At 48.5% G+C, this 23280-nt stretch overlaps 1 protein-coding gene and 1 non-coding gene across 8 annotated transcripts in view; both read left to right on the top strand.

The window, feature by feature from the left end:
• Positions 1–20257, top strand: part of PLAT (plasminogen activator, tissue type) — a 32989-nt gene extending 12732 nt beyond the window's left edge. For 4 of the 7 annotated variants that reach the window (XM_054499731.2, XM_054499732.2, XM_054499733.2 and 1 more), the window contains exons 3-15: positions 1750–1847; positions 3542–3584; positions 5918–6055; positions 7430–7540; positions 7874–8048; positions 10317–10408; positions 12610–12781; positions 13461–13546; positions 14798–14993; positions 15105–15241; positions 15417–15557; positions 16419–16585; positions 19339–20257. In XM_054499731.2, coding sequence (XP_054355706.2) covers positions 1750–1847; positions 3542–3584; positions 5918–6055; positions 7430–7540; positions 7874–8048; positions 10317–10408; positions 12610–12781; positions 13461–13546; positions 14798–14993; positions 15105–15241; positions 15417–15557; positions 16419–16585; positions 19339–19497 — 1715 coding nt within the window. In that variant the 3' untranslated portion in view covers positions 19498–20257. The remainder of the gene's footprint in view (positions 1–1749; positions 1848–3541; positions 3585–5917; positions 6056–7429; positions 7541–7873; positions 8049–10316; positions 10409–12609; positions 12782–13460; positions 13547–14797; positions 14994–15104; positions 15242–15416; positions 15558–16418; positions 16586–19338) is intronic. The other 3 variants (XM_054499736.2, XM_054499739.2, XM_054499737.2) reach the window with 1 other exon arrangement.
• On the top strand, positions 10484–10604 carry LOC129043316 (small nucleolar RNA SNORA17). The gene has a single exon (XR_008504408.1). It is a non-coding gene; the product is annotated as a small nucleolar RNA SNORA17 (small nucleolar RNA).
• Positions 20258–23280: the final 3023 nt, after the last annotated feature.

Genomic DNA, 23280 nt, shown 5'->3' with positions numbered 1-23280 from the left:
CTTTTAGCTGCCGAGGGCAGGATCACAGAGGAGAGGCAGATGGAAACTGGGGCTCTGGGGTCCAGGAAGATCTGAGTCTTCTGACCAAACATCATTTGCCTCCCCTCCTTCCTGCAAATATGCACATTGCCGGATCTGTTGCAGTCTGTGAAAAAGGAGACAGATGTTCCGGCAGAGCGGTGAGGGGGTGGGGGGTGGAGGTTGGGTTGGGGGGCCTCTGCTTTGTGGGGAGACCCTCAGGCAGGGGAGTAGGCTCCATCCTGTGTGGAGGAACCTGAGCAGTCTAAGGCAGGCTGGCTCTATGATGTGCTGGCAATAAAATCCCAACGGCTTCCGCTGCAGAAGTCCAAGAGGACATGACTGCGGCTCCATCTAGTCAAGCCCAGGGCAGGAATTCCCTTCCAGGAAACCAAGCCAGAGCGCTGTGGTCTCTGGGCTGCCAAGACGTCTCAGAAATGGTCTAGCCCTTCAGCCCACAGAAATCTCTGGGCAAAATTATCTCCTGGCATTGGCAGACGAATGGATAAACAAAATGTGTTCTATCCCACAGTGGAGTACTATTCAGCCTTAAAAAGGAAGGAAAAATGCTGGGCGCAGTGGCTCACGCCTGATCCCAGCACTTTGGGAGGCTGAGGAAGGAGGATCATTTGTGCCCAGGAGTTCGAGACTAGCCTGGACAACATAGAGAAACCTTGTCTCTACACACATACACACACACACACACACACACTCTCTCTCTCTTAGCCAGGCACGGTGGTGCATGCCTGAAGTCCCAGCTCTTTGGGAAGCTGAGGCAGGAGGATCTCTTGAGCCTGGTGGGTCAAGGCTGCAGTGAACCGTGTTCATGCCACTGCACTCCAGTCTGGATGACAGAGCAAGACCCTGTCTCAAAAAAAAAAAAAAAAAAAAAAAAGAAAGAAAGAAGAAAGAAAGAAGAAAAAAAGGCAGCCGGGCGTGGTGGCTCACGCCTGTAATCCCACCATTTTGGGAGGCCGAGGCGAGCGGATCACGAGGTCAGGAGATCAAGACCATCCTGGCTAACACGGTGAAACCCCTTCTCTACTAAAAATACAAAAATTAGCCGGGCGTGGTGGCGGGCACCTGTAGTCCCAGCTACTCAGGAGGCTGAGACAGGAGAATGGCGTGAACCCGGGAGGTGGAGCTTGTAGTGAGCCGAGATCACACCACTGCACTCCAGCCTGGATGACAGAGCAAGACTCCATCTTAAAAGAAAAAAAAAAAAAAGGACATGCTACAGCATGGATGCACCTTGAAGACATTTGCAAAGTGAAATAAACCAGTCACAAAAGAAGAAACGCTGTCTGATTCCACTTCTAGGATGTATGTAGAGCAGTCAGGTTCATACAGACAGAAAGTAGCAGTGTGGCTGCTGGGGAAAAGGGGAATGGGGAGTTGTTCTTTAATGGCTACAGAGTTTCAGTTAGGGGTGATGGAGAAGTTCTGGAGATGGGCGGTGGTGACGGCCGGCCGCACAGCAATATGACGTGCTTAATGCCACTGAACTGTGCACTTAACATCGTTAAGGTGGTAAATTTTGTGTTATGTATATTTTGCAACAATAAAAAATACGTAGTTTCTAGAATCCTCTTCTAGATGCATGTCTGGCGTTTCTCCCGCAGGGCTGGCACTGGAGGAAGCCAGCCAGGACAACGTTGCAGCTTCTCCTCCTCTGTTGCCATCAGGGACCTCTCGCACCCTGTGATCAAGCTCTTTTTTCTCTCCTTCCAGAATTTAAGGGACGCTGTGAAGCAATCATGAATGCAATGAAGAGAGGGCTCTGCTGTGTGCTGCTGCTCTGTGGAGCAGTCTTCGCTTTACCCAGCCAGGTTGGTGTCCAGGATCCCTGTGTCCCGCCCCTCAAGGCTGCGATGCTTCCGGAGGCTCCAGGGGTCTGTGTCCATCTGGGCCATGGAGGTGGGAATGCTGTCAGGGAGCAGAGAGGCACAGGGACAAGGGGCTGGCATTACTGTGGAGCACACAGCACACACTCCCTTCTGTACAGCAGACGCTGTATTTGGGGGCCCAGTGCAGAGCCCTAGGCACTTATTTTGACCTGAGTAAGCGGAATTAACATTCCACTCCCTGCCTGTGACTGCCTTTTTTTGCAGCTGTTTTTAAAGAATGTATTCAAATTAATCCATAAAGTACACTTGTCCCTCATATCTATGGGGTATTTGTTCCAGGACCCCCAAGGATACCAAAATCCAGGGATACTCAGGTTCCTCATATAGAATGGTGTAGAGTTTGCATATCCTATGCACACCCTCCTGTATACTTTAAATCATCTCTAAATTACTTATAATACCTAGTACAATGTTAATGCTATGTAAATAGTTGTAATAATGTATTTTTAAATTTGTGTTATTTTTATTGTTGTATTATTTATTTATATATTTTTTGGAAACAGGGTCTCACTCTGTCACCCAGGCTGGAGTGCACTGGCAGAATCATAGCTCACTGCAGCACCAAACTCCTAGGCTTAAGCCTTGGCCTCCCAAAGCTCTGGGGTTACAGGTGTGAGCCACAAGCTCAGCTTCTATTATTATTTTTTATTTTTCTGTTTTGGTTGAATCCACAGACATGGAACCTGCAGATATACAAAGTGGACTGTATTTATAAAAGACAATGCAGGACAGGGCACAGTGACTCACACCTATAATCTCAGCACTTTGGGAGGCCGAGGTGGGAGGATCGCTTGAGCCCAGGAGTTTGAGACCAGCCTGGGCAATATAGTGAGATGCTGTCTCTACAAAAAATTTAAAAATTAGCCGGGTGTACTAGTATGCACCTGTGGTCCCAGCTACTCAGGAGGCTGAGGCGGGAGGATCACTTAAGTTCAGGAGGTTGAGACTTCAGTGAGATATGATTGCACCAATGCACTCCAGCCTGGGTGGCAAACTGAGATCCCGTCTCAAAGAAAAAAAAAAGAAAAGAAAAAGGCAATGCAAGTGCCGTGAGCCACAGCAGAGGCAAGCTGCCCTCATGGTGCCTACTCTCTAGCTGAGATGGAAGCGCTACACACACTCTCTGAAAATGCCTAGCAATAAAGGGCTTCACGGAAGTCCAAACTAACCACACCTCTCCCACAGGACCCTACAGCGGGGACAGCCAGGTGACCACGTGGAGCAGACAGGCAGCTGCAACTCCATTGCCCAATATGGTGGCCACTTACCATGTGCAGCTGTTTAAATTTAAAATAATTAAAGTTAAAAATTGTTTCTCAGTCCCACTGGCCACATTCAAAGCACTCGGTGGCCCTGTGTGGCTTCCATCGTGGACAGCACAGACAGAAAACATTTCCACCATGCAGAAAGCTCTTCTGGACAGAGCCAGTCAGGAAGGAGGGGAACAATTGGACTAGAAGGCAGGAGATGGACTTTCACTTGGGCCAGTTACCCGAGGGGGTCTCTGAGCAGGGGTATCTGGCCAGCAGGTTCATGTGGGCTTCTGGGTTGGCCACCTTTACTCTTAGTACACCTGGCATGTGCTGATCCTTCCTCCACCTCTGGTTTCTTCGCAGGAAATCCATGCCCGAGTCAGAAGAGGAGCCAGATCTTACCAAGGTCGGGTGAAGCTGAGGGGTGCATGGGGTCGTCAGGGAGGGAGGCAGGGTGGGGTGCAGGGTGCATCACCCACCCACCACCTGCCTTATTCCACCCACCACCTGCCTTATTCCACCCACCACCTGCCTATGGTGTGACAGTGCCACTGCAGCATGATTCTACAGAGATGCCTGTGTCGGCACCATTCTCCCATCAGCTGCGGCCACTGGGCGGGTTCTGATTCTAAGGGGAGCAGAAACACGTGTTCCCCCTCAAGGAGCCAGGCTGTCAGGGATCACAACCTAGCAGGGGCTGCGGGGGGCGGCCACTGGCCCAAGGTCCTGGTTATACAGATCAGAAGGCAAAGCCCAGGAGAGAGCAAGTGGCTTGCCCAGGGTCACACAGCTGCCAGCAGCAGAGCCAGGGCAGTCACGGCCGAGGCCAGCCCCATGCTCTGGGTCTCATCCTAGGCTGTGATCCCACCGCAGTGCACTGGCAGCTTTGGTAACAACATCCCTGTGTATCCATTTCCCTCTGTTGATCCAACCGGGATGTCCCAACTGGGATGTCCCACCCAGGCAACCCCTAGACATGGTGGGGTCCCTAAGTCCACATCTAGAGTTGACTCTAGAAGGCTGAGGAATGCGAGGCCCAGCTTCAGGTCCAAAACTACCAACTTAGGCCCTCAATTTCCCTCCTTCACGACCTAGTTCCTTTGAGTCTGGAAGACTCTGCAATACCCTTTGTAAAGGTGTTAAAAAGGGTGACTCGCTCCCCAGAGTGAGTCACACCTGGACTCTTAATGCCTTCGTTGTTGGATGGCACCCTGCTTCCTACCAGGGTATCCTGGCCTCAGTGACCTCTGAAGCAGCAAGGGTCTGACTTACAGTGGGCACGTGCTACTTCTTTAATTAATTGAAAGTAAAGTTGTTGTTTTTTAAGTTGCCATTCTGGCTTGAAAACAGAAAGATGGCATGAAAATATTAATGGGACTACTTCAACTATTTTCATTATGCCAAAAATACTTGGAGAAGTAGCACATTTTCTGCAAAGACTAAAATGTCAATTTTCTTTGGGGCCAAAAATGCATCATTTCTGTGTGGTAATACTTATGTGGATGAAAACTCTGGTAGACAGTTATGCATATATATATTTTTTGGTGAATTACAATGAGAAAAAGTCCAGGTGCAATGGCTCACATCTGTAACTCCAGCGCTTTAGGAGGCAGATCCAGGAGGATGGCTTTAGCCCAGGAGTTCAAGACCAGCATGGGCAACATAGTGAGACCCCTCTGCCTCCCACACCCCACCCCGCCTCTCCAAAACATTTAAAAATTAGCTGGGTGTGGTGGTGTGCACTTGTAGTCCCAGCTACTTGGGAGGTTGACGCAGGAGGACTGCTTGAGCCTGGGAGGCAGAGATTGCAGTGAGCCAAGACAGCACCATTGGACTCCAGCCTGGGTGACAGAGACCCTCAAAAAAAAAAAAAAAAGAAAAAGAAAAAGAAAAGAAAAGAAAAAATTAGGCTGGGCGCGGTGGCTCATGCCTGTAATCCCAGCACTTTGGGAGACCAAGGCAGGTGGATCACTTGAGATCAGGAGTTCGAGACCAGCCTGTCCAATATGGTGAAACCCCGTCTCTACCAAAAATACAAAAATTAGCCAGGCATGGTGGCAGGCACCTGTAATCCCAGCTACTCAGGAGGCTGAGGCAGGAGAATCACTTGAACCCGGGAGGTGGAGGTTGCAGTGAGCCGAGATCGTGCCACTTCACTCCAGCCTGGGTGACAGAGTGAGACTTTGTTTCAAAAATAATAATAATAAATAAATAATAAATAAAATAAATAAATCATATGAGAAGATATTCAATGGCACTCAGAAAATAAATGCAAATTTATTTTATTTTATTTTGAGATGGAGTCTTGCTCTGTCGCCCAGGCTGGAGTGCAGTGGTACAATCATGGCTCACTGCAACCTCCACTTCCTGGGTTCAAGCAATACTCCTGCCTCAGCCTCCTGAGTAGCTGGGATTACAGGCGCCTGCCACCATCCCTGGCTAATTTTTGTATTTTTAGTACAGATAGGGTTTCACCATGTTGGCCAGGCTGGTCTCGAACTCCTGACCTCAAGTGATTCACCCACCTCGGCCACCCAAAGTGCTGAGATTACAGGCATCAGTCACGTGTTTGGCCAGTATTCATTATCTTGTTATCTTCCAGTTGTGTCTCTTCAATAAGAGAGTATGCAATGCAGTCTATAGAAAGCAAGTGAGGGAGTTTTCTCAGTAGGTCCAGGGGTGGTGAGGCATTTCATTTTGAGTCATACTCTGATGAGGCTGGCCTGTCTTTTCTCATAGTGATCTGCAGAGATGAAAAAACGCAGATGATATACCAGCAACATCAGTCATGGCTGCGCCCCGTGCTCAGAAGCAACCGGGTGGAATATTGCTGGTGCAACAGCGGCAGGGCACAGTGCCACTCGGTGCCTGTCAAAAGTATGTACTGAGGCTGGGAGGTGGTGCATGCCTGTGATCCCAGCACTTTAGGAGGCCAAGGCAGGAGGATCGCTGGAGCCCGGGAGTTCAAGACCAATCTGGGCAACATAACAAGTCCCCTGTCTCTATAAAAAATAAAAAAATTAGCCAGACCTGGTATGTAGTCCCAACTACTTGGTAGGCTGAGGCGGAAGGATCACTTGAGCCCAGGAGTTGGAGGCTGCAGTAATCTATGATTGCGCCACTGCACTTCAGCCTCGGCGACAGGGCAAGCCCCCATCTCTAAAACAAAACAAAACAACACAAACAAAAACAAAAACACAGAAAAGCCCAGTACAAATTGACTTCAAGCTGAGGCTTCGAGTTCAGGGGTCCAGTCTCATGAGCCCTGTCTTTCATGGTCCCCGGAAAGTTCAAATCTTCAAAATGAGCCTCCAGGCCTGTTCGGCCTTAGGCGGAGGTGAAGGTACAAGCAGAAAAGGGAGCGAGACCAAGTGACCTTGGGCAAATGCCCAATTGCCTCAGTTTCCTCATCTGTAAAGAGGTGGTAATAACAGTACACACATCATGGTTTGCTGTGAGGATTAAATTAGCTAATTTTTGTAGACTGTACAACAGCGCCTGGCACATAGAGCACATTCTTCATATTTTAACTCACATCATCCTTGGAGCTGCTTTGAAAGTACAGGGGAACCTTGAACAACACTTGTCTGACCTGCAGGGTCCACTTATAGGACAGTCATATTGTGGGCGAATCACTTGAGGTCAGGAGTTCGAGACCAGCCTGGCCAACATGGTGAAACCCTGTCTCTACTAAAAATACAAAAATTAGCCAAGCATGGTGGCAGGCGCCTGTAATCCCAGCTACTCAGGAGGCTGAGGCAGTAGTATTGCTTGAACCCAGGAAGTGGAGGTTGCAGTGAGCTGTGATTGTACCACTGCACTCCAGCCTGGGTGACAGAGCAAGACTCCATCTCAAAATAAAATAGGGCAGAGGAAGCAATCAGATATGCATTTGTCTCAGATGAGCAGAGGGATGATTTTCTGTCCTGCACCTGGGAAGATAAGCTATCCGTTTACAATGCCAAGGTGAAAGTCAACAGAACTGCTTTAGGGTAAAGATCTTTAGGCCTGCAAGGAATGTCCTTGTAGGGAATTAAAAAAAAAAACAACTTTGCAGCTATCTTATTGAGGATTTTTTTCAACCAAAGGCAGGATGAAAACAGTATTTGTAGGATGCAGAACTGGTATACACGTGTTCCACGCTGTGCGACTTGAGTGTGTGTGGATTGTGGTAGACAGGGCTCCTGGAACCATGGCCCGAGCTCACAGAGAGAGGCTGTCATTAGGGGCTTCCTTGTTTATACTTGACAGGTTGCAGCGAGCCAAGGTGTTTCAACGGGGGCACCTGCCAGCAGGCCCTGTACTTCTCCGATTTCGTGTGCCAGTGCCCCGAAGGATTTGCTGGGAAGTGCTGTGAAATAGGTGAGTAGGTGAGAGCACGTGAAACAAGCTGAAATCCCACCTCTCCAGTCTCCCCCGCCCCCGGAAGGAAAGGCAGGGTGTGATGGCAGGGCCAGGGGTGGGGGCCAGGGATAGGGAAGGCGCTTCTGCCATGGGTCAGGAAGCACAGTGCCAGGCAGCAGGCAGAGCCTAGGTGTGACCCTGAATCCAGGCTGGCACCCTTGCCACCCAGCCTGTGGCTTCCGAGCCAGCCTGCATCAGGCCTGGGGGAGGACAGGGCAGAAAGGGGAGCCTCCTGAGGGCTGAATGAAAGGGGATTTCCATGTGAGGCATCCATGCCCTGCTCTCCATCAGATACTAGGGCCACGTGCTACGAGGACCAGGGCATCAGCTACAGGGGCACGTGGAGCACAGCGGAGAGCGGCGCCGAGTGCACCAACTGGAACAGCAGCGCGCTGGCCCAGAAGCCCTACAGCGGGCGGAGGCCAGACGCCATCAGGCTGGGCCTGGGGAACCACAACTACTGCAGGTGAGGGCACATCCCCAAGGAGGGATTCCCCCTGTGAGAAGCTGCTACAGCTGGGGAAAGATTCTGTCAGATCCATCAGGGTTCTCCCAAGAAACATAACCAATACAGGATGGATGGATGGATAGATGATAGACAGATGATAGATGATAGGTGATAGATGATAGATTGATAGATGATAGATTATTGATAGGTGATAGATTAAATAGATGATACATAGATGATAGATAGATGATAAATAGATGATAGATGGATAGATGATAGACGGATGACAGATAGATAGATGATAGGTGATAAATAGATGATAGATTGATAGATGATTGATAGATAAATTAGATAAATAGATGATAGATACATAGATGATAGATGGTAGATAGACAGATGATAGATGATAGATGGATAGATGATAGATAGATGATAGGTGATAGATGATAGATAGATGATTAGAAAGATAAATAGATGATAGATACATAGATGATAGACTGATAGATGATAGATGATTGATAGATGATAGATTAAATAGATGATAGATAATGATAAATAGATGATAGATGGATAGATTATAGATGATAGGTGATAGATTGATAGATGATAGATGATTGATAGGTGATAGATTAGATGATAGATACATAGGTGATAGATAGTGCATGTAAGATGATAGATGATAGACAGACTGATAGATGATAGAGAGATAGACAGAGATAGAGAGAGAGGAGAGAGAGACAGAGAGAGAGAGAATGTGTGTGAACCCAAAGTATCTGAGACAGGTCTCAATCAATTTAGAAAGTTGATTTTGCCAAGGTTAAGGACACCCCGTGACACAGCCTCAGGAGGTCCTGAGGACATCTGCCCAAGGTGGTCAGGGCACAGCTTGCCTTTAGACGTTTTAGGGAGTCATGAGGCATCAATCAACATGTGTGAGATGTACATCGGTTTGGTCTGGAAAGTTGTGATAACTCAAAGCAAGGGCTTCCAGGCCATAGGTAGATAAGAGACAAAAGGCTGTATTCTGAGTCCTTGATCAGCTTTTCACTGAACACACAATTGAATCTGGCTCAGTTGATCTGCATTTTTACATAAACAATAGGGCAGAGGAAGCAATCAGATATGCATTTGTCTCAGATGAGCAGAGGGATGATTTTCTGTCCTGCACCTGGGAAGATAAGCTATCCGTTTACAATGCCAAGGTGAAAGTCAACAGAACTGCTTTAGGGTAAAGATCTTTAGGCCTGCAAGGAATGTCCTTGTAGGGAATTTTAAAAAAAACAAAACTTTGCAGCTATCTTATTGAGGAATAAATGAGAGGCAGGTTTGCCTGACGTAGTTCCCGGCTTGACATTTCCCTTGGCTCACTGACGTTGGGGTCCCGAGATTTATTTTCCTTTCATACTAGATAGATAGACATTTATGTTAAGGAACTGGCTGACAGGATCGTGGGGGCTGGCAAGTCTGAAACGTCTAGGTAAGCCAGGCTGGAATTGCAGGCAGAAGCTGGGGCTGCTCTCTTAAGGCAGAATTTCTTATTCAGGAAACCTCATATTTGCTCTTATGGCCTTTAAGTGATTGGACGAGGCCCAACTACATTATCTAGGACAATTTCCTTTTCTAAAGTCAACTGGCTGTAGATATTAACCACATCTATAAAACACTTTCACAACTCCTAGATGAATGTTTGGTTAACTGACTGGGTGCCACAGCCTGGCCAAGTTGACATATAAGACTATTCCAGTCCACACCTTGTCAATTTGGCACTCACGTGCATCTCATTAAACCATCCTTCACCTCCAAGTAAACACAGGAACAAAATCATACTCCTGCCTAACATGATACAACTACCAGTGTACAACCAAAAACGCACTCCTGGCTGGGCGTGGTGGCTCACACCTGTAATCCCAGCACTTTGGGAAGCCAAGGCAGGTGGATCACCTGAGGTCAGGAGTTCAAGACCAGCCTGGCCAACATGGTGAAACCCTGTCTCTACTAAAAATACAAAAACTAGCCAGGCATGGTGGCAGGCACCTGTAATCCCAGCTACTCGGGAAGCTGAGGCTGAAGAATTGCCCAAACCCAGGAAACGGAGGCTGCAGTGAGAGGAGATGCACCACTGCACTCCAGCCTGGGAGAAACAGCAAGACTCTGTCAAAAAAAAAAAAAAAAAAAGAAGAAGAAGCAATCCCCATTCCTCCAGAAAAGGATACCAAAATCCTTGGGTCCTAAAGGAGAGGCTTCACCTTTGACCTACCCTGGCCCTCCCCTTGGCTGATTTTTCAGAAACCCAGATCGAGACTCAAAGCCCTGGTGCTACGTCTTCAAGGCGGGGAAGTACAGCTCAGAGTTCTGCAGCACCCCTGCCTGCTCCGAGGGTAAGTGGCAGCCACCCCGCCTTTCCCTGAATGTCCCTTGGGGAGGAGAGTCCAGGAGGACAGGCCGACAGTCCTCCTGCACCTGAGGGGAGAAAGGGGGAGGCCAGGAGTGAGTCATTTTGGTTGCAGAGGGAAGAAAGACAGGACTTAGGTCAGTGCCTGGGCTTGGCCTCTGACTGGTTATTTGTCTGACCTGGAGCTGATCTCCTCACACTCTGACCCTCAATTTCCTCCTCTATGGAGGAGAGGATGGGGCTGAATCAGTGGTTTTCAGTCCTTTTGAGAATGAATGGAGATTCTCCCTTTTTTGATTAATGGGTGAATGGGGCTTTCTCTCTCTTTCACTCCCTCTCAAACCTTTTAATGCAAAAAAAAAAAAACCAACTTCCAAAATTGAAAAAAAATATATTAAGTTACAAGACCAGGCGCAGTGGCTTATGCCTACAAACCCAGCACTTTGGGAGGCTGAGGCGGGCGGATCACCTGAGGTCAGGAGTTTGAGACCAGCCTGGCCAACATGGTGAAACCCTGTCTCTACTAAAAATACAAAAATTAGCCAGATATGGTGGCGGGCACCTGTAATCCCAGCTACTCAGGAGGCTGAGGCAGGAGAATTGCTTGAACCTGGGAGATGGAGGTTGCAGTGAGCCAAGATCATGCCACTGCACTCCAGCCTGGGTGATAGAACAAAAAACGGTTTCAAAAAAAAGAAAAAAATGAAATGCTAAGTTACAGAAAAGTACTATGAATTCAGTGGTGCTTTTACAAATCATTACATTACTTATCACATTTATCACAGCACTATGAAAGATTTTTTTTAAGTTCTAAATATATATAGGGCCAGGTGCAGTGGCTCGTGTCTATAATCCCAGCACTTTGGGAGGCTGAGGCGGGAGAACTGCTTGAGCCCAGGAGTTTGAGACCAGCCTGGGAAACAAAGTGAGACTCCATCTCTACAAAAAATACAAAAATTAGTCAGGTGTGGTGGCTCGTGCCTATGGTCCCAGCTGCTTGGGAGGCTCAGGTGGGAGGATCGCTTGAGCCCAGGAGGTTGAGGCCACAGTGAGCAATGATTGTGCCACTGCACTCCAGCCTGGGTGACAGTGAGATCCTGCCTCAAAATAAATACATAAATATGTGTGTGTGTGTGTGTGTGTGTGTGTGTATATATATATGTAATACACATATATTAAATTTATATATGATATATAAACACACACCAGCTATATGCAATCAGCACCCAGGTCCACGGGTGATGCCTGTGACTCTGAAAACTTTACAGTCACTCTACAGCATCCTCCACATCCCCCATGGTCTGGTCTAAATGAGGACTCGCAGATCTAGATAATCTTGAAAATCCCTTCTATTTATGGTATTTATGTATAGAGGTATGCTTTGTCAGTTTCAGGTGGGGAGAAAAAAATGGAAAAATGGGGGAAATAGATGAAAACAGGCAGTACTCTACGGCTCATACCCTCCTCCTTCCCAAGCCCATCATCAGATCCTCAGGACACTGGCAGACACAGTCCAAGAAATAACCCCCACCCCAGCCCCACTGAAGCACCTTGGTTCACTGCAGCCTGTTAAGTAACACAAGGAAACCCCTACTGGCTTTCAAAGCAGCTTCAGAAACAGCCCCCACTCATGGAACGTAGCAGCCTTCCTGCTGAACCTGAAGATGCCCTCAGACTCTCTCTCAACATAGCAATCTAGGGAGCCACTTCCGGTGGAGATGAAACCCCCTTGCCATCTCTAAGTAAAAGAACTCAAAGAGGGGGGAAAAGGCTCAGGCCGGGCACGGTGGCTCACACCTGTACTCCCAGCACTTTGGGAGGCTGAGGCGGGCAGATCACCTGAGGTCAGGAGTTCAAGACCAGCCTGGCCAACATAGTGAAACCCTGTCTCAACTAAAAATACAAAATTAGCCTAGCATGGTGGCGCATGCCTGTAACCCCACCTACTCGGGAGGCTGAGGTAAGAGAATCGCTTGAACCCGGGAGGTGGAGGTTGCAGTGAGCCGAGATCACGCATTGCACTCTAGCCTGGGCAACAAAAGGGGAAGTATAAGGTGTTACACTCTTCTCAGTGCCGGGCTAGCGGCCTCCAGTTTCCTCGGTCGGCAGCTCCACTTCAAGCCCCAGCCTTGACTTGCGTGCTTCAGAATTTGTTTTTGTTTCAGTTTGAGAATTCTTTTCTTCTAGGAAACAGTGACTGCTACTTTGGGAATGGGTTAGCCTACCGTGGCACGCACAGCCTCACCGAGTCGGGTGCCTCCTGCCTCCTGTGGAATTCCATGATCCTGATAGGCAAAGTTTACACAGCACAGAACCCCAACGCCCAGGCACTGGGCCTGGGCAAACATAATTACTGCCGGTAGGTAGCACAGGGGCGGGGGGTTCAGATCTTGGCAGAACGTGGGATTAGGGTGTGAGATGGGGGAAGATCCAATGCCTCAAGTTGCATGACAGACCCAGTGTGTGGGAGGCACCCATGGATATTATCTAGTCCAACCTCTTCACTTGCTAGAATAACACGTATTGTGAAAAGCAAGGTCTGCCAGTTTTCCAACCTAAATCCCAAGTTAAGGGTCCTGGCCTGTAACCATTTAGTCCTCAGCTGTTCTCATGACATCTTTATTCCAGTGATTTGTAAGAGTTCCGTAACAGGACAGCTCACAGTTCTGTCCGACAACCCTATGAGATTAGAACACTACATTACTGATTGGATAACAAAGTTAAAGAGAAGTTCTCCCAGGGTGGGGGTGTGCCACAAAGTCCTCCCTCCCAGCTCAGTGGTTTTCATTGGTTTACTGAGTCTCCTTCTACTCTTACATGGCCTGTGATGTGACCGAAAATGGGACTGAAAACCCTAAACTCCTGGCCTGGTGTGGTGGTGCACACCTGTAATCCCAGCACTTTGGGAGGTTGAGGCAGGAGGATCGCTTGAGCCCAGGAGTTCAAGACTGGCCTGGGCAACACGGCAAGACCCCATCTCTACAAAAATTAAAAAAGAAGAAGATAAAAAGGAAACCTTAAACTCTCTTATCATTTAGGAATCCTGATGGGGACGCCAAGCCCTGGTGCCATGTGCTGAAGAATCGCAGGCTGACGTGGGAGTACTGTGATGTGCCCTCCTGCTGTAAGGGCTGGGCCCCGGCTGCCTCCCTGCACCTGGTCTCCCTTCTTCACCATCTCCTCGCCACTTTCTAGGCCTCCATGGCTGTCTGGTGCAGACTGTGTGCCTACCACACTTCCAGGCTGGGTGGGGAGGGGCTTCCGTGACTGAAGCCATGGTGGATGGGCGGGTGTCCATGTCCCATGCATGGGGGTGGTGGGGAGGGGCGAGAAGAAAGAAAAGAACACAGCAACCTCTCTGAGAAGTCAGTAGGCTCTACCCCGCTCTCTCTAGACGCCTCTATTGGTGATGCTGAGAGTAATGGGGAATGAGGAGGAGGCCTCGCATGCATGGCTCCTTAGATAATAAAGTGCCTTCACCACATTCGTCCAACAGTGTGGTGGAGGTGGTCTTCCTACCTCCAGTTTACTGAGTAGGAAGCAGTCCCCTAGACGCCAGGTGGCCTGCCCAAGCTCGCTGGGAGCCGGGAGGTAAAGCTAGGGCCTGCCATCGTGCCCTCTGACCCCAAGGCATGTACTTCCACTGTGAGATCTTCCACGTTTTCTGCTGACCTATTTCACACAGGGGAGCTGGCTCATGATGTATGTGGGAGATAGGAGATTCAAGTTGGTGCATATTGCTAAAAACTGAAACTTTAGTTTGGAAATGGCCAGAGAGCAGGTTATTAATCAGCTCCTGTGAACACACAGATCAGCCAGAATGTTCCCCAAGGAACACAAGTCCAGCTGGGACGATGAGACACAGACCACCAGCTAACTCACACCCAAGGGCATTAATATGAGTCCTCAGTGGTCCGTGTCCCTAAGCTCCTTAGAGCTGAGCAGGTGCGGACGTCAGGAAAGCTTTGTGAGGAGGCAGGATTGCACCTGGGCCTTGAAGCATGGGTAAGGTTGGGCAGATGGAAAAGAAATGAGCAGACATTCCTCAGAAGGAAGCTGCAATCCTTTATTTCTTAGGCCAGGAAATGGCTGTAGGAAAACATTAGAAGGAATGAAGGATGGCAGATCCCCAGTTTTGGAGTCAAACATACTTGGGAACTAATCCAGGTGCCATTGCAACCTTGGGCAAAAACGTCTCCGCCTCCTGAAACTCATCGCTGTGGGAACTAAAGAGAATGTATGGACAACACTCGGCATGCTGATCCCACCAAGTGAAAGTTGTGGTTTTACAGCCATGCAGATGGCCCCCTCACTCTACCTACACATCTGCAGGAAGCCTGTGGGACTGACGGCCTCCTCGTCCTTTCCTCCCCAGCCACCTGCGGCCTGAGACAGTACAGCCAGCCTCAGTTTCGCATCAAAGGAGGGCTCTTCGCCGACATCGCCTCCCACCCCTGGCAGGCTGCCATCTTTGCCAAGCACAGGAGGTCGCCCGGAGAGCGGTTCCTGTGCGGGGGCATACTCATCAGCTCCTGCTGGATTCTCTCCGCCGCCCACTGCTTCCAGGAGAGGTAGGGGCTCGGAAACCCAGTTGGTTTTTCCACCCTCTCACGCCTAGAAACCAAGCCCTTTAGGGGAAATCCCACAGCAAAAATAGCATTCTAAGGCTGTGTCTCTACCAGGTTTCCGCCCCACCACCTGACGGTGATCTTGGGCAGAACATACCGGGTGGTCCCCGGCGAGGAGGAGCAGAAATTTGAAGTAGAAAAATACATTGTCCATAAGGAATTCGATGATGACACTTACGACAATGACATTGGTAAGAGCTCGTCATTCCCGGCTCCAGTTCATACAGATCACACAACACACCCACATGCACTCACCTGTGTTTACACAGACGGGCCTCCTCCTCCAGCCCCTGCCCCTCCTGCGTGTTCCTCCCCTCCCAGGGACGTGGCCCTCACGCCAGCTCACTCCTCCTTTCTCCCTCCCAGCGCTGCTGCAGCTGAAATCGGATTCGTCCCGCTGTGCCCAGGAGAGCAGCGTGGTCCGCACTGTGTGCCTTCCCCCGGCGGACCTGCAGCTGCCGGACTGGACGGAGTGTGAGCTCTCCGGCTACGGCAAGCATGAGGCCTGTAAGTGGAAGTCTCGGCCTCCTCATCGTGTCTGCGGGACAGCAGCGGAGGCTGCGGTCCACCAGAGGAAAATGGGGTCAGGAGAGCGAAGTTCCAGCCCCTGGTCAGGCACTGACGCCAGTCCTGTCTCCCTGTGTCGTGGGGGCCCGTCTCTGCTGTCTCTGCCTCACAGGGACACTGCAGGCCAGGAAAGGACACAACAGTATGAGGGCCTCGAAGTGCTGCAGGTGTTGGGAAGGTTCTGAGTAGGAAGTGGAGTACAGTCACTAAGCGTGTGGGTTCTGGGAAGCTGGAGTTACATAGACCCGATTTCAAATCCCACTTGCTGAGCTGTGTGACCATGGACATGGATTTTTATTTTGAACTGCTCCCAGCCTCAGTTTCCTCATTGGTAAAGTGGAGATAGAACTATCTCCCTAAATAGATTAGGAGGGTTAAATGAGATAATATTGAACGAATGGTTGTCAGTTGGGGTGATTTCGTCCCCCAGGAAACGTTTGGCGAGGTCTGGAGACGTTTTCGGTTGTTACAGTTCAGGGTGAGGGTTAACACCGGCCTTCAGCGAGTGCAGCCAGGGATGCTGCACACTGCAGGGCTCAGGACTGTCCCCATCCCCCACAACAGGGACCTGCCTGGTCCGAAGCATCAGCAGTGCCACTACGGAGAGGCTGTGGGTTCAGTCCCGGAATCCTGCTGTTTTTGTGGGTCAAAACGATAAAATACCAGCAGTGTCATAGGATTCGACCTAATACATGTTGAATCTTGATCAATGTTAGCTATTATTGGAAAATTTGGCTTTCTCTTTCAAAAACGTTTATAAATAACTTTCCCTAAAACCATATGACGGTTCTCCCCTTTCAGTGTCTCCTTTCTATTCGGAGCGGCTGAAGGAGGCTCATGTCAGACTGTACCCATCCAGCCGCTGCACATCACAACATTTACTTAACAGAACGGTCACCGACAACATGCTGTGTGCTGGAGACACTCGGAGCGGCGGGCCCCAGGCAAACTTGCACGACGCCTGCCAGGTAACCAGGAGTGGTACACCCATGCTGGGCACAACCCAGGGGAAAATGCCCCTGGGACAACAGGTTCTTTACCAAAGAAAAAAGTTATCACCAGAGTGGAGTGATTTCCTGTTAGTGATACCCCTGGGGATTCTAGATGAGGGCCTCACAGAATAAAGCAACTGGAGGAAAATCAAAGTCACCTAAACCTAAGAATTCTAAACTACAGGAAATTTCCCCAGGATCTGCACAGGAAACTCCACCTGTACAGGATTTCCTTTCAGCCCAGGCAATTGATTGACTATTGAAGTGATGGAGAGAGCCACACAATTAAGAAACGTGTGCCTCGGCCTGGTGTGGTGGTTCACGCCTGTAATCCCAGCACTTTGGGAGGCTGAGGTGGGAGGCTCACCTGAGGTCAGGAGTTCGAGACCAGCCTGACCAACATGGAGAAACCCCATCTCTACTAAAAATACAAAATTAGCCTGGCATGGTGGCACATGCCTGTAATCCCAGCTACTCGGGAGGCTGAGGCAGGAGAATTGCTTGAACCCGGGAGACAGAGGTTGCGGTGAGCCCAGATTGCGCCATTGCGCTTCAGCCTGGGCAACAAGAGCAAAACTCAATCTCAAAAAAAAGAAAGAAAAAAAAGAAATGTTTGCCTCTGTTGGCGCTAGAGAATTGGAGTCTGCTTTGTAGAAGGAGAAGGCAGAAAGGCAACTTACTGGGAAGCAGGATCTAGATGATGTGAGAAAGAAGTTTTCAAAACTCACATTCAGCCCTAATACCCTGGGAAAGCACACTATTTGAGGTCCTTTGTGTGGGCATCCTTATCAGAATTAGTACTTATATTTCATGATTAGCCAGATACTGGGGTATGGGAGGACAGGCCAGCCTGCTGGTATTAAGACCTACACAGAGCCAAGGAATTGATCTTCCTCAGACATTTCAGTGCCTGCAGTGTGCCAAGCTCTCCTTTAGGGGCTGGGGGTAGAAGAGATACAAAGAGAAGTGAGGTCAGGCTCTGGTGCTGAAGGATGTGTGGGCTTTGTTTTTGCAAGGCAGTCATATCGGCAGTTTCCCCTCTGATTCCCTGACAGGATTTAGTTTCTTTTTGAATGGTTTCTTCAGAAACCTCAGCTGTACCAACTTACAGTCCAAAAACAAAAAGGTTGTACCAAAGTGAAACCATTATCTGCAAGCAAAACCAAATCATTTTAATTCAATATAAGAACAGCTAACAATTACCAAGAGTTTTACTAGATGTCTTCCAGTGCTTTTCATGCATTCTTCTACTGAACGCCATAACCATCTATGGGTAGTATATTATCTGTATGGTACAGATAAGAAAACCGAAGTATGGTTAGTGTAAGGCCATCAGCTAGTAAGTGGTGGAGCCAAGCCAGGGTTTATGAGGCCTGAAACGTTTGAGTAATTAACTCTACTTTACCAGAATAGATACAGCCTAATCCTCCAGAGGACCAAGATAACTGAGATACAATTTACCCACTCTTCAGTAAGTCTCCACTTAACAGCATGCCTGGAAAAAATAGTTTCTTAGAAACTGCAACTGTAAGTGGAATGATGTATAACAAAACCAATTTTACCATCAGCTAATTCCAAAACCAATTTTACCATCAGCTAATTGATATAAACAAGAGTTGGTCAGGTGCGGGGCTCATGCCTGTAATCCCAGCACTTTGAGAGGCTGAGGCAGGCGGATCACGTGAGGTCAGGAGTTCGAGACCAGCCTGGCCAACATGGTGAAACCCTGCCTGTACTAAAAACACAAAAATTAGCCAGGTGTGGTGGTGCGTGCCCGTAAGCACGAGAATTGCTTGAACCCTGGAGATGGAGGTTGCAGTGAGCTGAGATTGTGCCACTGCACTCCAGCCTGGGTGGGTGACAGAGTGAGACTCTGTCTCAAAACAAACAAAAAAACAAACAAAACACAAAAAAAGAAGAGTGAAGTTTTTGTGGCAATATTTCTAGTCATAAAAACATCAGCAAACTTCTAAATAAAGACCCAAAACACTTCTAACATTCAATATTGAAATAAATGTGAGCTATACAACATTTAAGAAAGGTTAATAAAAACAAACATGGTATTTATTTACCCAATTTTTGAGAATAAGTGAGTGATGGTGGTCATAATAGCGGTGGGTTAATTCAGGGAATAAATGTTTGCAAAGCAAAAATGGTAAGGAACACCTCTTACTACCATGAGGTTCAAAAACAATCACAAATAGGGCAGGCTCCCTGACTGCCTCCACACCTCACAGTTTATCATCATTCATTCGTGTATTTATCACAGACTAGACAGATTTTTACTTTATAACACTTTGTATTCATTCATTTTCCAACCTGCTTATTCCAGTTCAGGGTCTCAGGTGGGGGTGGCCAGAGCCACCTGGCAGCTCAGGGCGCCAGGCGGGACCAGCCCTGGACAGACGCCACCATCCTATTGCAGAGCCACTGACACCCACACTCACTCAGACTGGGCCCACGTAGACACATCCTCAGTTGGCTTAACGTGCAAGCTTTGGGATGTGGAAGGAAACTGGGGTACCTGGACAAAACCCAGGCAGACAGTGTCCCCAGACAGGAATTGATTTTTGTTTTCCTCATCAATGTTATAATGAAATGACATTGAATGGAATATTATTGAAGGGCCTGCTGTATTTTGAAGATTACGATGTTCATGCTACACATACTGACTTTCTCCAGATAGTCTGCTTTTTTTGCAAACGCCAAACCTGCTATCTCCTTTGCAGGGCGATTCGGGAGGCCCCCTGGTGTGTCTGAACGATGGCCGCATGACTTTGGTGGGCATCATCAGCTGGGGCCTGGGCTGTGGAGAGAAGGATGTCCCGGGTGTGTACACCAAGGTTACCAACTACCTAGACTGGATTCATGACAACATGCGACCGTAACCAGGAACACCCGACTCCTCAAAAGCAAATGAGACCCCGCCTCTTCCTCTTCAGAAGACACTGCAAAGGCGGAGTGCTTCTCTATACAGACTTCTCCAGACCCACCACACCGCAGAAGCGGGAGGAGACCCTACAGGAGAGGGAAGAGTGCATTTTCCCAGATACTTCCCATTTTGGAAGTTTTCAGGACTTGGTCTGATTTCAGGATACTCTGTCAGATGGGAAGACATGAATGCACACTAGCCTCTCCAGGAATGCCTCCTTCCTGGGCAGAAAGTGGCCATGCCACCCTGTTTTCAGCTAAAGCCCAACCTCCTGACCTGTCACCATGAGCAGCTTTGGAAACAGGACCACAAAAATAAAAGCATGTCTCAATAGTAAAAGATAACAAGATCTTTCAGGAAAGACGGATTGCATTAGAAATAGACAGTATATTTATAGTCACAAGAGCCCAGCAGGGCCTCAAAGTTGGGGCAGGCTGGCCAGCCCGTCATGTTCCTCAAAAGCACCCTTGACATCAAGTCTCCTTCCCCTTTCCCCACTCTCCGGCTCTCAGAAGGTATTCCTTTTGTGTACAGTGTAAAGTGTAAATCCTTTTTCTTTATAAACTTTAGAGTAGCATGAGAGAATTGTATCATTTGAACAACTAGGCTTCAGCATATTTATAGCAATCCATGTTAGTTTTTACTTTCTGTTGCCACAACCCTGTTTTATACTGTACTTAATAAATTCAGATCTATTTTTCACGGTTTTTCCAAAATCAGAGTGGAATGGTTTTGTTATAGATGCTGTATCCCACTCTTTATTCATGATCACATTTTAAAATCATTTGGAATTCTGCTTCACTCGCTTAACATATACACAACACCTGTAACATACAAGGCAATGGGCTAGGTGCTCCAGACCGGGAAAAGGAGGGACAGGGATGCTTGGTCTGATGGGATGATATGGCATTTAGGGAAGTACCAAGGTACAATGGAGCCGGTCACAAAAGGGCAGACTTGTAGTAGAATTCAGTTGCAAGAGGGATTAGGGAATCTTAAGGAAAAAATAGAATCTTAAGGAAAAAATAACTGGGTGAGACGTGGACTGTGGACAGGTGTGGAAAAGGCACTCTCCATGGAGGTATGAATATCTAGAGGGCCAAGAGAGGGGAGTACAGGGAGAAATGAGGAGTTGAGCTTGTCTGAAGTGAACTTCAGGAAGAGGAACATAAGCTGGAATTTAGATTATGGGGGCTCTGAACACCAAACTGAGTTTGGACTTAATTGACTTAATTCTGTAGGCAACAAGGAGCCATGGAGATTCTGCTCAGGGAAGTGAGGAACTGGGCATGCCTTGGGAAAATTAACCAGGGGGTGGCTGGCAAGCAAGCAGACAGCAAGAGAGGAATGTTGTGGGGATAGGGAGGAAGAACCTCGCAAGACCTTGCTAACACAGCAACATCCCAACCATTGGTTTGGCCTAGAAGCTGGTATTTGGGCCATCTGTTTCCCATTCTGTCTTAATTTTCTGCTCATTAGAAATCGAACCCCAAAACCAGTCCACACAAGTGTGTTATCTAAGTAATGCTGCATTCTGCTTCTCTTCGACTACTTTCTTTTTTTTTTTTTTTTTTTTTTTAGACGGAGTCTTGCTCTTTTGCCCAGGCTGGAGTGCAGTGGCGCTATCTGCAAGCTCCGCCTCCTGGGTTCATGCCATTCTCCTGCCTCAGCCTCCCAAGTAGCTGGGACTACAGGTGTCCGCCACCGCACCTGGCTAATTTTTCATATTTGTAGTAGAGACGGGTTTTCACCATGTTAGCCAGGATGGTCTTGATCTCCTGACCTCGTGATCCACCCACCTCGGCCTCCCAAAGTGCTGGGATTACAGGCGTGAGCCACCGTGCCCGGCCCTCTTAGACTACTTTCTACTCACGAGATGCAACCCCTATTCCTGGCTGCTGCCTGGCAGCTTTTGTTCTCGCTGACATCCTAGTTCCAAGAATAAATCAGATGCTGCAATGCTGCTGTTGGGAATATGCTGACACAGCTCCTCAGAGAGGAGAAAGGTGGTCGTCTCTCTGGTGGAGTTGTCAGAACTGCTCAGTTTAGAGGTTCTTGGAAGAAAAATCGTTGAAACTCACAAAAGAAAGAGATTCTTTAAAGCCCAAGAGCTTGATTGGGGTGGGGGAGGCAGCGGGGGACATCCCTGAAGTGTTGAAGTACCTAGGCCAGCCAGTAAATAAATGCAGGTCACAGAACTTAAGTCACAGATTTCTTGACTTCAGACTGCTCACTTGCATGTTCTACAATTTTTAGACAGATGTGTATCTCAGCCATTTCAGAAAAACATTGTTTGAGGCCAGGAACGGTGGCTCATGCCTATAATCCCAGCACTTTAGGAGGCTGAGGTGGGTGGATCACTTGAGGCTAGGAGTTCGAGACCAGCCTGGCCAACATGGCGAAACCCCATCTCTACTAAAACACAAAAGTTAGCCGGGTGTGGTGGTGCACGCCTGTGGCTCCAGCTACCTGGAACACTGAGGCAGGAGAATCGCTTGAGCCTGGGAGGCAGAGGTTGCAGTGAGCCGAAATTGTGTCACTGTACTCCACCCTGGGCGACAGAGCAAGACGCTGTCTAGCAAAAAAAAAGAAAGAAAAAAAAGAAAAACACTGAGGACCAGTACAAAGGAACCCCCAGCCACTGAATCTCCAGCAGAAATTCAGCTGGTTTCATCCCCTCCCCCTTTGCAGGACAAGCTCTTCTTCAGGATTAATGAAATGAACTGAGGCAGTGAGGCCCCTGGGGATGAAAATGGGAGGTAAAAAGGCCCCAGCATTCCTCCCACGCAGTCTTGGAACCACAGACTAGATAGAGACAATTGCTCAGAAGAGGCCCCTGACTGAGAGACGGGGCCCTAGCCCAGCGATGCAAATTCTAAAACACGCTCAAAGAGCAACATATCATTACCGGGAATGGGTGTCAGGGGAAATTATCATCTTCTCATTATTCCCAGCTAGTTAATAAAACAAATAGATGGTAACAGTCCAGGAGAATAAGATCTCCAGGTACCTGTGCAACTCCTTACTGGGTTAAGACCTAGAGGAACTCTCGGATGGTGACACTGTACCCTCCCAGAGCCCCAGTTACGTCTGTTTATCAAAAAGTGCATAAACTTTTCGTTCCACTTAACTTCAAAAGCCAAAGACTCATGCAATCCTCAGTACTTAGGATCTTGGAGGAAGTTTCAGAGTTTGAAATTAAATTTCCTTTTATTTTATTTTATTTTGAGATGGAATCTCACTCTTTTTGCCGAGGCTGGAGTGCAGTGGTGCAATCTCGGCTCACTGCAACCTCCGCCTCCCGGGTTCAAGCAATTCTCCTGCCTCAGCCTCCCCAGTAGCTGGGATTACAGGCGCCCACCACCAGGCCCAGCTAATTTTTGTATTTTTCAGTAGAGATGGGTTTTGCCATGTTGGCCAGGCTGGTCAAATTTCCTTTTAAAAATTTTAACAAGGCCGGGCGTGATGGCTCACGCCTGTAATCCCAGCACTTTGGCAGGCCAAGACAGGCGGATCACGAGGTCAGGAGATCGAGACCATCCTGGCTAACATAGTGAAACCCCGTTTCTACTAAAAAAAAAAATACAAAAAATTAGCGGGGCATCATGGTGGGCTCCTGTAGTCCCAGCTACTCTGAGGCTGAGGCAGGAGAATGACATGAACCCGGGAGGCAGAGCTTGCAGTGAGCCAAAATCACGCCACTGCACCAGAGCCTGGGCGACAGAGCGAGACTCCGCCT

The sequence above is a fragment of the Pongo pygmaeus genome, chromosome 7 (genome assembly GCF_028885625.2).
Source record: "Pongo pygmaeus isolate AG05252 chromosome 7, NHGRI_mPonPyg2-v2.0_pri, whole genome shotgun sequence".
Lineage (NCBI taxonomy): Eukaryota > Metazoa > Chordata > Mammalia > Primates > Hominidae > Pongo > Pongo pygmaeus.
This window is presented reverse-complemented; position numbering and strand designations above follow the sequence as displayed.